We start from the raw sequence: 14977 nt of genomic DNA, 5'->3' as shown, positions 1-14977 counted from the left end.
TACTTTTTGAAACTTTAGATTAGAAGTGACAAGAAATTACATCCACATGTATTTCTGTAAAACTGGAATTAATATTTCTGTCAAAATGTATTGTATTTTCATGGCTTATAACCTATGATTTATGAATTATTGTGCCTGCTTCAGCCAAAGAGCAAATTGCATTTAATGGCTTTCCACAAAGTCATATTATATATACCCTCATGTTCACATCGTCTAAATAAAAGCCAATATCATGTTTTGTTTTGTTTTGTTTTGTTTGATGTTCGTATTTTCCCTGTTTTGGAAAATCATATATGAGATGTGACAATCAGAATGCAAACCCAATATTCCCTAAGTGATTGGAGAATTCTGGGAGTTGAAGTCCACAAGTCTTAAAGTTGCCAAGGTTGGACACCCTTGTTGTAAACATGTGGAAAAGTTCTACCCTTATGCAGATAAGTTTTAAAAAAGGAGGGAAACTTTAAAGAAACCATGAAGTAGCTTCAAGATAAGATTACATGAAGCAGTATATTATCATTTGCTACAGAAACAAGTTTGAGTGTCAGGAAGGGAAACATAGTTTTTACCAGCTAAATAATAATACAATAATTTACTGAGGTGTGTGTGTGTGTTTACTGCTATTAACAGTATGAGTGGTCTGAGATTTTTCTGCCTCACATTCAAATATAAATTGTTCAGTCTTGGATATTATTTAGAGAATCGTTTAAAAGATGTCAAGACAATGTATGTTTAGTAATACTTACAATTCTTCCAGAAAATGTAAGTGATGGAAATCTCCAGGCAGCAGTTCACTGATGTTGTTCATACTTAGATCACTGAAAAATATAAAATAAATAAAAAATTGAAACAGTTGTAGTGTAAACCACTTTTCAACTTTGACAACCAGTTTGGGGCGATGGTTAAACCACCTGGCTAAAAACCAGGAGATTGTGATTTCTAGTTTTGCTTTGGGCACGAAGCCAGCCCCTCTCCCTCCCTCCCTCTCTCCCTCCCTCTGTCTCTCCCTGTCGGTCCTGTGAAGAAGGCAATGGAAAACCACTTCTAAAAATATCTTGCCAAGAAAACTGCAGGTAGTCACCAGAAATCAACACTGACTTGAAGACACAGAAAAAAGAAAAAAAGTTAAACTCTTAGATCTTATATAGGATCCTCACAGTATTAAAAAAAATTATCCCTAGTTTGTGGGCTGTATATATTAATCTGAATACAAGCTGGATTCATATACCATTCAAAGCCAAAGCTTTGTAATCCAGAGCTGGTTAAATAAGAGAAATCCTACCAACTGGAATAAGCTACAGTAGCCTGATACATGGCTAAACGGAAGCCATAATTTCTAGGGCCATTGTACATTGTTATTTTTGGCTTTTTCCATGCTTTACAGGCTCTTAAACTGAAGGAATTCTGTTTTATCATTCTATAAATGTTATTATAAAATCAATCTGAAGGTTTTGAGCGGTAAGATAGGATATGAAAGCATGCAGATAAATAAAACTAAAATATCTGTTATCTTCAGGAAATCCCCATTAATCATTTAACCTTGAAATAATTTCCCTACATTTTCAGTACATAGATAAAGCCTCTTCAGGAACTGCACATTTTAATCTGGGCTTCTAAATAAACACTATATCAAATGCTTGTTTTGTTCCATAAGGCAGTCTATATTACACTGTTCACAAAAACATTTGACTTAGTGTGAGGCAAAAAAAGGAGGGAAACTTTAAAGAAACCACAAAGTAGCTTCAAGATGAGATAACATGATTAGTATATTAAATAATGAAGCATAAAAATTGATCTCCAGTTCTGTTATATTATGTATAAAAGTTATAAATAAGGGAACAGGACAAACAAAACATATTACTCATTTAATATATTTATATATTAAATACCCTTCAGCCAAACAACAACTCATAGCTAAATACATCAATTTAAAACAAAAAGGGCTGCAAGACAAATCCATCACAGTAAATCTTGCAATAAAATAATACTGTACTTATAATAGGTAGAAAACAGCCTGAGGTCCAGATGTACCACTGGGTATTATTGGTATAATGGTGACAGCTGAACACAAGGCAACAGATACCGTGTTTCCCCCAAAACAAGACAGGGTCTTATTTTCTTTTGACCCCTGAAATAAGCATTTGGCCTCATTTTTGGGGAGGTCTTATTATTTTTGAGGTGCAGGAGCCTGCAAGCATGGTCACCTCGTGGCTGCTGCTGTGTTGCAATATTTTCAGGGAGGGCTTCTTTTCGGGGGAGGGCTTATTTTAGTGCATGTGCTCAAAAGCCCAATTGGGCTTATTATCCGGGCAGGTCTTATTTTCAGGGAAACAGGGTAATCTTACCCAGCAGTTTCATATGGAAATTAAATAGAAAGAGTGGGACGGTAGAACCCTGCAGTCTGCACAAATGAGGGGACATGAGCTCAATTTCTTCTGCCTGATTAAAATTGGCCACTAAGTAATTGGCCATTAAGTAAGCTTAAATGACAAGCCAGCAACAGTGCATGCAGTGACACTGAGGAGGCTGATGGGCAGTGAACGCCTCTATGTTTACAAGCACAACTGAATCCTCCAGAGATTTTTAAATATATTCTGTTGGGCTAAATTAAGATAGAATGCAATGAGGATGCTGAGATTATAATCCCCAACATAGGGAGTCCCAATCTATATACTGTACACGAAGAAGAATGTAATAAACTGTTTTGTCCACATTGTTTCTTTCATAGACATAATCCAGAATGACGAAAAACAATGTTAAAACAACCAATAACACATAACCCTTAAAATCAGTGAAACCAATTACAGAACAAATAATGCAAACTGAATTTGAACATATTGTGATGGAATGTTATGCTTCTTCACTGCAGCAAAATCGTTCCATTGATTTCCAGTAATGTGCAGTAATAAAAACAGAAAGTTAGTTGGCTGACGGATCCAGAGTGACTAGATCAGCTACAGTATATCACACTTTTCAGTGAGTCTTAGTCAAATATGGGAAATCTTGGTTCCATGGTTTAATTTTGGCCTCCAAATGCTCTTAATCCATGTTCCATTACAATTTTGGAACCTAGAAAGGATATGGAATCTTCTTTGACCTTCATCCATTACTGGTGCATTACTGGTAAGAAGAAAAGGGGATACATCTGAAGATCAGAACTTCTGAAGTCATCTATCTACCTGCTTTAATGATTAATTTATTTAATCCGTTTGCTAGTCATTCTTGGGAACAATTAACAGTAGGATCAAAATGTGGATTAAAAGAGAAATACGATAACATAAAAACAGAGATATATCAGGCTTCCTTGGGGAACAGTTTAATTTTTTAAAAAATAAGTGGAGTTTCAAATCCCTCTGCCTTGTGGCCTCCTGAAAAAGCCAAGGAGGGCAGGAGGGCAGCAGGTTCAGGTCTCTATGGACTTCTAGGAGGACATGGGTGGCCACAGAGAAAGCACAAATTCCCAACTTGTATACACTGGAAAGTAAGACAAAGATCTTGGAAATCTGAATCGTGTGATTCAGAGTTAGACCTCATAATCCACTTGTCCCTCAAGGGGCTTCTTAATTCTAGGGCTTTGAAGTCATCCGCCTCTCATAAACACACTGTTTTATCTCTGCTTTTAGTTATAATTACTTTTTTTCTTCTTTGCCAAAAGTGCATTCTCTCCCTGGTTTGTAAAGTCCTCTGACAATTTTCTACTTCATATTAAGAAATATGTTTTTCTTAGATTAGCAGGAGCTATGCTACAGTTACCTCTCAATGTTCATTTCCTGCATCAAAAGCCATGTTTTTTTTTTGCAGACGCTCATAAACAAATATAACATTCTAAATAACAACTATAGTCATGTGCAGTCATAGCACACCCACATGTCTAACGTTATTAATGTGACAATGAAAGGAAAACAGAACAAGTATTCCAGTTAATATTAGTCAGATTGTTTTTTATTTCTGACTGATTTAAGATTCACATGTGATAATGCCTTCAGAACCTTTCTTCTTAAGGGATAAATTTGAATTTGTTTTTTTTTCCATCATAAGAAAGATCTAAAATAAGAGGACTTGTAACAACTGATGGTGCTTCTATCTAACTTAAAACAAGAATGAGAATTCCATGTTCTTCTGATAATGGATCCAAAACTAGGATATTGGCTGGAACTGATAAAAAAATGTTTTGAGTAGTGTCTGGAAATCAACAGGTTTCTCACTCCCATTATGACTGAGGCAAAAATGAAAAAGGTATGCTCTATGACTCCTATGTCTCTCTAACCTTTCTCTTGGAATATTGAGCATAAATTGGAAGCATGGTGTGGTAAAAATAAATAAATAATTGGTTTGAAACAAAGAAACAAATCAGAAAGGTGATGTCAGGTTGGGAAGAGGGACTCTCTTACAGGATATGCAAAAATCACAAGCAGACCTCACAAATTAGGCTGAGAAAAAAAATAATGATGTAAAACTCTCAGCAATATAGCAGGCCAATATTATCTGCTTTTCCTGGAAAACTGAATGAATGAAAGAATATGTTGATTTTGGAGAAATGGCTGCTAGATGTTTCCAAATGACAAATTTCAAGCAACATCACTTAAAAGGTGCGGGGCAATTATTTTATTTTATTTTTCTTCCTAATGAATATTCTTTATAAACACAAATGATAAGAAAGTGGTAAAAAGAAGGAAGTATCCAAATGGAGAATCATCTGAACCCAAGATAAATTCCATGAATTAGGCAGGACAATGATTAATATAAACTTTATCTGATTCAGGGGTCCCAAGGCAAAATTTTCAAACTGGTGTTCCCCTCTTAATATCAGTCATCATTTGAAGAAATAGTGTCTAGCTTTATGGGAACAGACGTGTTTTGGAGAGAATGGCAGCGGTGGTGACTCAGGGTATCTGGATAGCCCCAGTAGGTTGCCTTAGAAGTGGTGGCCATCCAATCTGGGTTGCAGATTATGTATTCAGACATAACCTACCATTAGATGGCAACCAAGAGTAAATATTTCCTATATCACACTTCTGCCATCTAGCGATCACTTCTCAGTAGACACTAAAGTTGCCTTCTATGCAGCCTTTTACTACCTGCTTTTCTGCCTCCACCTACCAGGCAAATGCCCTAGACAAATATCTAAGTTCCTTATTGGGTACACACAAGTCCTGCATCATATCACTAGAGATGTTTTTTCCTAGGATTTTTTTTAAAAAAATGTGGGCCCCAAAGTGACTCCTATTTTCCCCTTGATTTTCCCTTGAATCCAACCTCAAAATCTATCATGTCAATAAAAACCTTTTTAAAATTAATGTAGGAAGTTATCACCTAGCCCTCTCCCAGAAAAATGAAATATCCTAGGAAATATTGATAAGGCAGAATATTATATTTTCCTGGATGTGAAAAAGGGAAAAACACATTTTAAACACAAAGTAAATTCCTGCAGCTTCCTGCCATCCTCACTTTATCAATGGGCCATTAAGAAGGCCAAGCTAGTCCACTTTACATAATAAAGAGTTCTCCCCTTCAGCTCCAGGGGGATGGGAATGAAGGCATGATAATATAAGCCTTTACTCAACTGACCACATGGCATCTGAACTCAATCAAACCTGGATTCAAAACTCAGCCTAGAGGGTTGCCCCTGCATAGGCCCATGTGAGTCTGACAACCAATCAGAATACATTTCTTACACAGGAACAGGAAACAGAGAGGTGGGACTGAACAGGTTATAAAAAGCCTAGCAAGCCCCTCCATCTTCCCTTGTCTTCTTCTCCATCAACAATGAAGCATGTGATTACCTTTTCTGTTCAGGGCTCAAGCCATGTGGTCCTGTCCACCATTAAAACCATCTTTCCAAGCAGCCTCCATGTCTCTAGTGTCTTTTTCCCACTTGGAGCCGAATTCAGAAGGACATTTCTTTCATCATTAAACAACATATTTCCAATATGGGCCATCACAAATTTAGAAAATTCTGTATGTACATAAATTGGGAATTAAGAGATGATAACTTTCTACTGTGTCTATAAATGTTATGCCCTGAATCCTCCATCTAATTTGTTTTCAAATACTCTATGATGTGCCATCTATAGTAGATTTAGCAAGATTATAACTTGCCTTCAGTAACAGTTTTTTAATGATTTATTTTTTTAAAAAAAGAAGGCCAAACCAGGGGTATCCAACCTTGGGAACTTGGGCACTTATGGGCTTCAATGATTGCCTGGGAAACTTTGGGATTTGAAGACCACAAATCTTAAAGTTGTCGAAGTTGGACACCTCTGTTCTTAGCATTCGAATTACTTGACTAGATTTCCTATGTAGATATAATCAACTGAATCTAGTTATATTGACTTGTTCTGAAATGCAAAAATGTGTTGTAAATCTATAATCTATAAATAAAATTTTGCCCAAATTATTCCACAAAGTTAAAATTCCACAACCAGGTCTCTAGTAATGGCAGGAGATTCAAACCTTACAATTTACAAGGTTATGTTAATGTAACCTTATAATAAAGTAGAATTAGCTCATACTGTTGTTTCCGCTTTGGTTTGGAGCTTTGCTTGGTTGTCCGATGGTGCTTTCTGTTTAGACTGCATTAAAAGGTTGGCAGCTAGGCAGATTGAAGATTATAAAACAGAATCATTAATCTGGAATACATTGCCACTGGCAATACATGGTTGTTAACTGACCCAAGCTCCTCTTTTTGCTTATCTGCTTGATACCAGGATGACCTTGTGATATTCATTAGATGTTTCGTCTTGTGATCCTGTTTGCATACTTATTACATACACCTGACAATTCAGTTCTTTCAGCCCAAGATGAATTCAATATATCACAGTTGGCTCAGTTTGTGATTATTACAAACAATTACAGGTTATTATGGTCATGCAGAAATTTAGCAGACCTGGAATACCAACTTTTCCATGAAGCTCCAGTTGCAAAATAACTAAGGACCATCCAGAAAAGTTATTTGAGGGCATTTTAACAATTGCAGAAAAAGCAGGTTTTGATTGGCTCTTGACGAGAATAGGACAATTTTCTGCAACTATTTCTAAAAACCTGAGATACAAGGCTCCCAACATGGTATCTGAAACTTCACAGAAATGTACAGTACAGAAGCAAATTGTCCATTCCCCAGAGTTTGGCAAGGCTATACCTTTAATCCATTGCCAACCCTTGAGGTAGATTGGCAAAGAGTGGTCTGGGGAAAACAGCAATAATCCCAGTATTTATTGGCAGAGCCCACGGTGATGGGGAGGGTAGCTTTCAGTTACAATTACCTTCATGTTTCATGCCTTTAATACATAAATAGAGAGTGAGGAGGCTGCAGGAAATTTTTGCACATGTTTACAACTCTGCATGCTTAACAGGTGATAACAAGACTTCTCATGGTATATTGCAATGGCATCTGTGGATTAGTCAGTGTGGAAAATGAGTCAATGTGGAATCCATTCTCAGAAGGCATATAATTGAAAACTAGAGGTATAAGGTATAAAGCTTACACATTTTCTCCTGCCGTGGCAAATATGGACATTGCTTTTCATCTTTAATATGATTGCAAATGTTGCATGACAAGGTATGGCCTGGAGCAATATTTATTTTCTAAGGTGCACGAGTCAGTTACTCTCTTTGATGTTTCTGGCCCCAATTATATTGTCTTAGTTACTCCAATCTTTGTGGATGCCAGGAGTCCAAAACAACTTGATGGTATATAATCAATCAATCAAATATCACTCACCCCAACTACTTGTTACATTGCTTCCTTCATGGAACCATAAAGAATTCAATTTTAGCCAGGAGTGGGAAATCCCCCCCTTTTTTTTTAAATTGGGCAATGACCTATCAGAAGTGGTGGAAGTTGGGATATCCAATTCATTTTAAACCCATTTCAAACTCTGGAGTTGTGGTTGTATAAGGAATGAGTTTCTTTCTAAAATTTGATTTGGCTTTAGAGTATTAGGAGATAACTTGAAAATTTCTGGAAACATTACAGTATTTGATTTTCATGTGGATAAAAAAAAATAGAAGTACCCCCAGATGGTATTTGGGTTTCATGTCCAACTTGTCAGCTAAGGTTTTCCAACATCATCTAATAGGTTTTACAGATGAATAGATTCCAGATGGAGGAATCTAGACACTTAACAATGGCAGAATAAAACTTTGCACATTCACCTCTATACCACAAAAAAAGAATTCTTATGCTGAACTTTTGCAAGTTATGCCCATAAAAAAACTATATGAAATCAGCAGAAAAATATATGCAAAGTTAGTGGGTTAGTTAGTTAAGAGTTTCTATCAAGCAAACTCCAACAGTATGCAATAGTTACCATACTATCATTGACTGTTTCTATTTTCTGTTTTGATATTGCTTGTATGTAATGATCTTCACTTTTTTAGATAAAATCTACTGTATTGTTTGGAGTATAAGACGCACCAAGATTTTGAAGAGGCAAATTTTTTTAAAAAAGTTTTTGCACTCTGCAGACTCCCCAAAATGGCCTGTTTTTCGTGAAAATAGGCCCATTTTTTTTGATAAAAACGGCATGAATAGCCTTTTGGAGGCTCATAGAGTGCTCCTGGGGGCTGGGGGGCAAAATCGAGCAAAAAAATGGGCTGTTTTTCACTCATGTCTGCCCTTCCCAGTCCCCAGGAGCACTCTGAAAGCCTCCTAAAGGCTATGCATTTTTGTGAAGGAGGCGGGGTTTTGGGAGGCATAAAATGCTGTATTCAGTGTATAAGACACACCCAGATTTTCAGCCTCTTTTTTGAGGGAAAAAAGGTGCATCTTATACGCCGAAAAATACAGGGAAATACTTTTTTAAAAGCTGCAAAAATCCAGTAGTACTTTCAGTTCATCTCATCTCTCAAATTAACATCATTAAATAACTTAATTTTTTTTCCTGATAATGCTATTTGAACTGTAAACTTTCCTGTGGGAAGGTTTATCTTTTAATATGCTTTACTATGATAATAACCAGGGAATTTTGGGGGTTAATCCACACATCTTAAAACAGCTGAGGTTGAGAAATGCTGCTCTAGTGACAGAAAATTGATTGCATTCAAATGACTTTCTTTCTTTCTTTCTTGGTCTTTCACAGAACTCCATCAAGTTCTTCCACAGCCTTATGGTTATGCACAGCAATTTGCAAAAGCCGTTGCAACAAGAAGTAGCAACATCTTGAAAGAAGCAACTGCCCGCAAGCAACACAGAAAGTCAGAGGTTTTCTCCTTTGTGATGAGTTTCAAAGTGGAAAGGGGGTACCAAGTACATATGAAAACTGAGGCACATGGGAAGACATTCTCAAGAACCAGGCTGGCTGTAGCCTGAAACGTTCATGAAAATGATTTCCAGACCATACAGCCTTGTAAGAAGGCAGTATAGCAGAGCAATTGACATGAAGAAGGAAAGCCATGTCATCATCTGACACCTGCTTCAACTGTGAGACAGGACCACAGCCTGGCCTTTTAAACATAATCTTTCTCCCAGATGCTGCTAAAATAAGAGGAGGGTTTCCCCCCCTTGCTCAAGCATTAAAAAGCATGCATATCTAATTCTAGTAGGAGTAGAAGTCAATTACTCACCCAGAGATGTAAAATAGCCCAGATCAAAACATTCCAGAATGATTTATATTGAGAAAAGGTCTGGCAACTATCTCACTGAAATGGGATTTTGGTATTTTGTTTCATAAAATACAGACTCCTCAACTTACAACCATTATTTAGCAATTGTTCAATCTTACAACAGTGAAAAAGTGATTTACAATCTATTCTCACATTTACGTCCACCATACTAATATCCCAGTGGTCACAGATCAAAATTCAGGCACCTGGCAACCGGGATGTATGCAGGATGATTGCAGCTTCCCAGAATCATGTGATCACCATTTGCAATATTCCCGGCCAACTGCCAAAGACTAAAGCCGATTGGTGAAGCTGGATTCACTTAAGAATTGCATTTTTCACACTACAGTGGCAGTAATTGCTTTACCACAACAACAACAAAAAAAAGATTGCAAAATCAGGTGCAACTCACTTAACAACCATCTCGCTTAGTGACATCAATTCTGGTCCCAGTTGTAGCCATAACTTAAAGTTATCTCACAACATAGCCTAAACTTCATTTGCTTTAAAATATAACTGGGGTAAACAAAAGATCACATTGGCCATTAAAGAATGATTTAATTTATCCAAGTAGCCAGTAAAAATACACAGGTTAGTAGCAGCAATGTTCTGTTCCATCCAGGAATGCCCCAACATTTTGTGAATATAAATGAACATGAAATAAGATTATCTGTTCACTGGGTAGAAAACGTAATCCCTCCATTTCTTCAGTTGCCTTAAAGCAGGGGTGTCCAAACTTGGGAACTTTAAGACTCGTGGACTTCAACTCCCAGAATTCCCCAGCCAGCATGGCTGGCTGGGGAATTCTGGGAGTTGAAGTCCACGAGTCTTAAAGTTCCCAAGTTTGGACACCCCTGCCTTAAAGAGAAGTGCTGTCAGTTAAAATGCTGTTTGAGGGTCAGGTTCTTTGTTCGTACAGAGTGGTCTGCAGAAGTTCCCAAAATACACCAATTATGTCAACATGAGGTTTCAGACCCAATTAAGGTTCTTCCGTTAACGACCATTATTTTAGTGACAGGAAATCTTAGTGACAGAATAGTATGTGAACATCTTTGTTTTGTTCTCTCCTTCCAGCCCACAACCCACAACCCCACCCAGCTGCTATCTATCATGAGGGCAATTTCCCCGCCCCCAGCCTGACCACCACTTTGCCTGTACTTGTCTTCATGGCTGTTGAAAAGTCATGACAATGGTGGCAGCTTCTAAAGCAATGAACACATGTCCTTTGGCCAACCCACCCACAGCAATAAATCTTTTCCCCTTTCTTTTTTCAGTCATCGGCAAGCCTGCCCATTGTTTGGCAACTCAGCTTCCTGCCCCGGCACAAATGGGAAAACAAACAGCAGGTTTGGGTGGCATCTATTGAACTAGAAGAGAGAAAGCATCAAAGGAGGCAAGGAGGGTGGAGGCAGATACCAAGAGCCAGTTACTTCATCAACATCCGCTCCCTTTCAATCAGGTATTTTATTCAGCACCGGTAAGCAGGCAGGTTATCTGGCCCTGTTTGCATTTCTCCCCTCCTTCCACCACCACCAATATCTCATTAAAGTAGACAAGGTATATGCTGAAATAGTTACTCAGATGTTTTTAGTAGCAGATTAAAATCATCTTATGGTCTGATCAGAATCTCCTGTCTTTTTATTTATATTGGATAACATACTGTTTGAATGGCTCTTCGTTTCTATCTCTTCTACCGCTGATTGTTTTGCATGTGGCTAAAGTTACATTTCTAAAGTTACATTTCTTCTTTTCTTTTAATAGATTTGATCTAATTATTCTCTAGGCGATTGATTCCCCACCCCACCCCGCAAAGGAGTGGGAGATTGTCTCATTACTACACCTTGAAATAGGAAGGCCGGGAGGTGGCGCCATAGAATGAATTTAACTATTTCTATCTTTTTCTTCTTTTACTTGCTTTTACTTATAAGTTACACAGCTGTGGGAATCCTATGTATTTCACAGGGCAGAGTTAACAGGGAGGACAGCGGGTGAAGGTGGGCGATAGCAGCAATAATTTCCAGCCGCTTTTCAAGGCAGAGAGACAGAGCCAAAGTGTGTCGACCCAAAGAATTCTGGGAAAGAAACAGAAAAAAAAACACTCTGGATTTATGGTTTTGATGATTAGAAAAAAAAGGGCAATAGAAAAAAAGTTCTTTTTTTGTAATCATAAAATAAGAGTTAATATTGTAAATATACTTCTATTTTCTGCAGAAGAAATTAGAAACTTCTTTTTTCTATTTCTTTTCATTCTCTTTCTGCATTTTCGTCTTTCTTTGTTTTCTCTCCCTGTTTTTAGTTCGTGTTAATTTTTATGTTCTTTGTAAAACCTTGAATAAAAAGTATTTAAAACAAAAATAAAAGATTCTGGGAAAGGAGATTAGAGACCTCTGATCTCTTCTTCTACGTGCTCAACTGTGCTGCTGCAAACCTGCTTTGCTTGACAAATATCTTTCTGAATTTATCAGAGTCATATTCAGGAAATGCAACAAAATATAAGGAAACAGATATTCGTGTATGCAACTTGCCAAAGTGTGTCAATCTCAGAAACACTGTGGTCTCACTAATGGCACACATAGTTTGGACTGATGCAACATACTCAGATACATGAAAATAGAAGTATATTTTATTCTATAACATTGTCAGGAACTCTTCTCCCACTGGAAAGGGTTTATGTTATTTCTTGAAATATTAGAAGTAGGGTCGGTGATCAAACTAAATGCAAGGAGATTCGGAAATAAAGCACGTATCTCCTTAAGATGTAATTAAAATACCACATTAATAATAAGAATTTATAAAGGGGAAAGGGAGAACAAAAATAAAACTGAGATTACTAATAAAATATGCATTTTAAGGAGAAAGGGCTGTTGAGCATCCAGATTCAATAGAACAACTGCAAAAGACTTTTCTTTAGATTAAGATAATCTGTTTTAAAAAATCCTGTTTTAACAAAGGTAACCCTCCAAACAATTTGAAGAAAACTGTCGTTAATTGTAGAATTATTCAAGTTGCTCTTTCGGCTAATGTAATTTGCCACATACTGGTAATAATATTTTTTCTTTAAAAAATCACTCACAAAAAATGTGGCCAAAGACCTTAGTAGCTACTCATAAAATATTTCTGAATTTAAAAATGTATTAAATACAAATTGATGCGAATGACAGCAGAAGAGGGTTATTCAGATGACTAGTAGATGGCAACAAAGCATACCAAAAACTCACTCTTTCGCTTCTATCCTGCAGTAGTCTAGATCTTAGCAGCCTAGATCTGATAATGCCAGCTGCTGCTGATGACAAGACAGCTACATGGCATCTGATTTATACTACCTGATTTTCCCAATCTACAAATGCCAGAAACTGCACTTGGGTCCCGAGTATACAAATTAAACACAGCAGTGGTTTCTCCCATAAAGGATAGGGCAGAGCACTAGAATAAAGGGAAGAATTCTCTAGTCATGGTTTCCATATCTCCATAAAAGGTAGTTCTCCTGTATTTTGGATCTGTAGATGGTTTTCTGGCTCCAGTCCCAGTGAATGAATGAAACTAATCTTTATTTTTTAAACTTAAAGTTTATTATGGCCAAAGACCAGCATCAAACATGATATAAAGAGCATTGCAAAACCCTAAGATGAAGCTTCTTAACAGAGAAAAATTGAAGATTCTGCAGCAAACGGTTCCCTCTGAACTTGCTAGATAGTTTCTATGGTTTAATTTGCCTTGTCAAAACAACTTTTAACATTTAAACATGGTAAATTTTCTCCAAGTTGATTACAATAACCATTTGTTAACAGAGGGGTTTGAACCTTTAATCTTGCTTCTTTATTATTATTATTGTTCTTCTTGTTAATTATTTTGTCAGTATAGTATACAGGTGACAGAGTGGGTTTCTGCCAGTTTGGCCTGGATCAGGCGAACTGGTAGTGGTGGCAGTGGGAGGCTCCGCCCACCCGCCCGGACGCTTCTGCGCATGCAGAAGTTTTTTTTAAAAAGGGAAACCCACCACTGTCGCAGGCTAATAATTTGCCGATATATTTAGTAGTTTAAACATTTTTGAGGCCTGTTTTGCAAGGGGTAGGAAACTAATATTGTAGCATTGTATTAACCAGTATTTAACTGGGGGGTATAATATGTGTAAATGTGCTCGTTTTTTTCTTTTTTAAATGCACTTTTTAAATGCCTTGTTTATGGTTTTTTTTTCTCCATTTCCTTTTTTTAAAAGAGTTTTTTTGGAGTTTAAAAAAAAACTTTTTATAATAAAATAAAACTAGAAACAAAAAAATGACTTTAAACACACATACATGCATACATGCATATGTGTGCACATTCACACACATGCGCACACACAAGCAGAATACTGTATATAAGTATCACAATAGCCACAAATCTTCTGCAAGGAATGATAGACTAAAGTAAAAACAACCGATTCTTCATCTACATTAAAAAAAATCAAATCATATACAAGAAAGAACATTAGAACCTGACAGTGTTTCAGAAAATAGAATTTTCGAAAATTAACTTATCTATCTATCTATCTATCTATCTATCTATCATCTATCTATCTATCTATCTATCTATCTATCTATCTATCTATCTATCTATCTATCTATCTTTTCTTCTTCTCTCTCCCTCTCCCTCTTCCTGCCTCCCTCCCTCCCTCCCTCCCTCTCTCTCTCACCACATCCTAAATCTTATTCCGTATCTTGGTATTAGCTTTCCAGGATAGCATTTCCCCCAAACTTTTAGCTTGTAAAATGGCCTTATTCTTTGCAACAAACTCAAAGTAACATCAGCACAACAAGTTTGAGTAGAAACATATGACTGGAAATAATGTACACTCCTGAAGTCATGAGATAGTGATGGAGTAAATACAACATTTCTTGTTCATGTTCACTATCATCTTCCAGCAACAAACATTTAGCAGAAATATAAACAGGCTTTCTGCCCAAGAGAACCATAGCAGCTCCTGACTCCATGGCCCACTTGTGAGCTTGTTTCAGGCATCCAGTCAAACCAATTAATACAGTTATTTTCAAATATTGGTTTTGCTCAATATTTTTATTTGTTATTTACAAATATTTCTATACAGCCTAACTCCCAAGATAGCATGAGCCAGCAGGTTCCCTCAATCCTATTGATAATCCTTCATATTTTTTCATCTGCTTCATAAATGTGCAATCAGGGGTTCAGCATTTGCCCAGGTTTAGCAACAAAATTTAAGCTCCAGTAATGTACTCTATCAGTGCTGCATCTCTCATTTTCCTTCATCATTCGTTGCAAAGAAATTTGCTAAAATGCAAACATACCTAAACTGTAATAATACAATAAGGTGAAGTAATATGATCTCAAATTAATACATTTGTGCATTAATATAATAACAGAA

General features: G+C 36.8%; 1 protein-coding gene across 2 annotated transcripts in view; it reads right to left on the bottom strand.

The window, feature by feature from the left end:
• Nucleotides 1-14977, bottom strand: part of LGR6 (leucine rich repeat containing G protein-coupled receptor 6) — a 143353-nt gene that overhangs the window by 96294 nt on the left and 32082 nt on the right. For both annotated transcript variants that reach the window (XM_081948344.1, XM_081948345.1), the window contains exon 2: nt 744-815. In XM_081948344.1, the coding sequence (XP_081804470.1) occupies nt 744-815 (72 nt within the window). The remainder of the gene's footprint in view (nt 1-743; nt 816-14977) is intronic.

The sequence above is a fragment of the Natrix helvetica genome (assembly GCF_964273705.1).
Source record: "Natrix helvetica genome assembly, chromosome: 3".
Classification (NCBI taxonomy): Eukaryota; Metazoa; Chordata; class Lepidosauria; order Squamata; family Natricidae; genus Natrix; species Natrix helvetica.
This window is presented reverse-complemented; position numbering and strand designations above follow the sequence as displayed.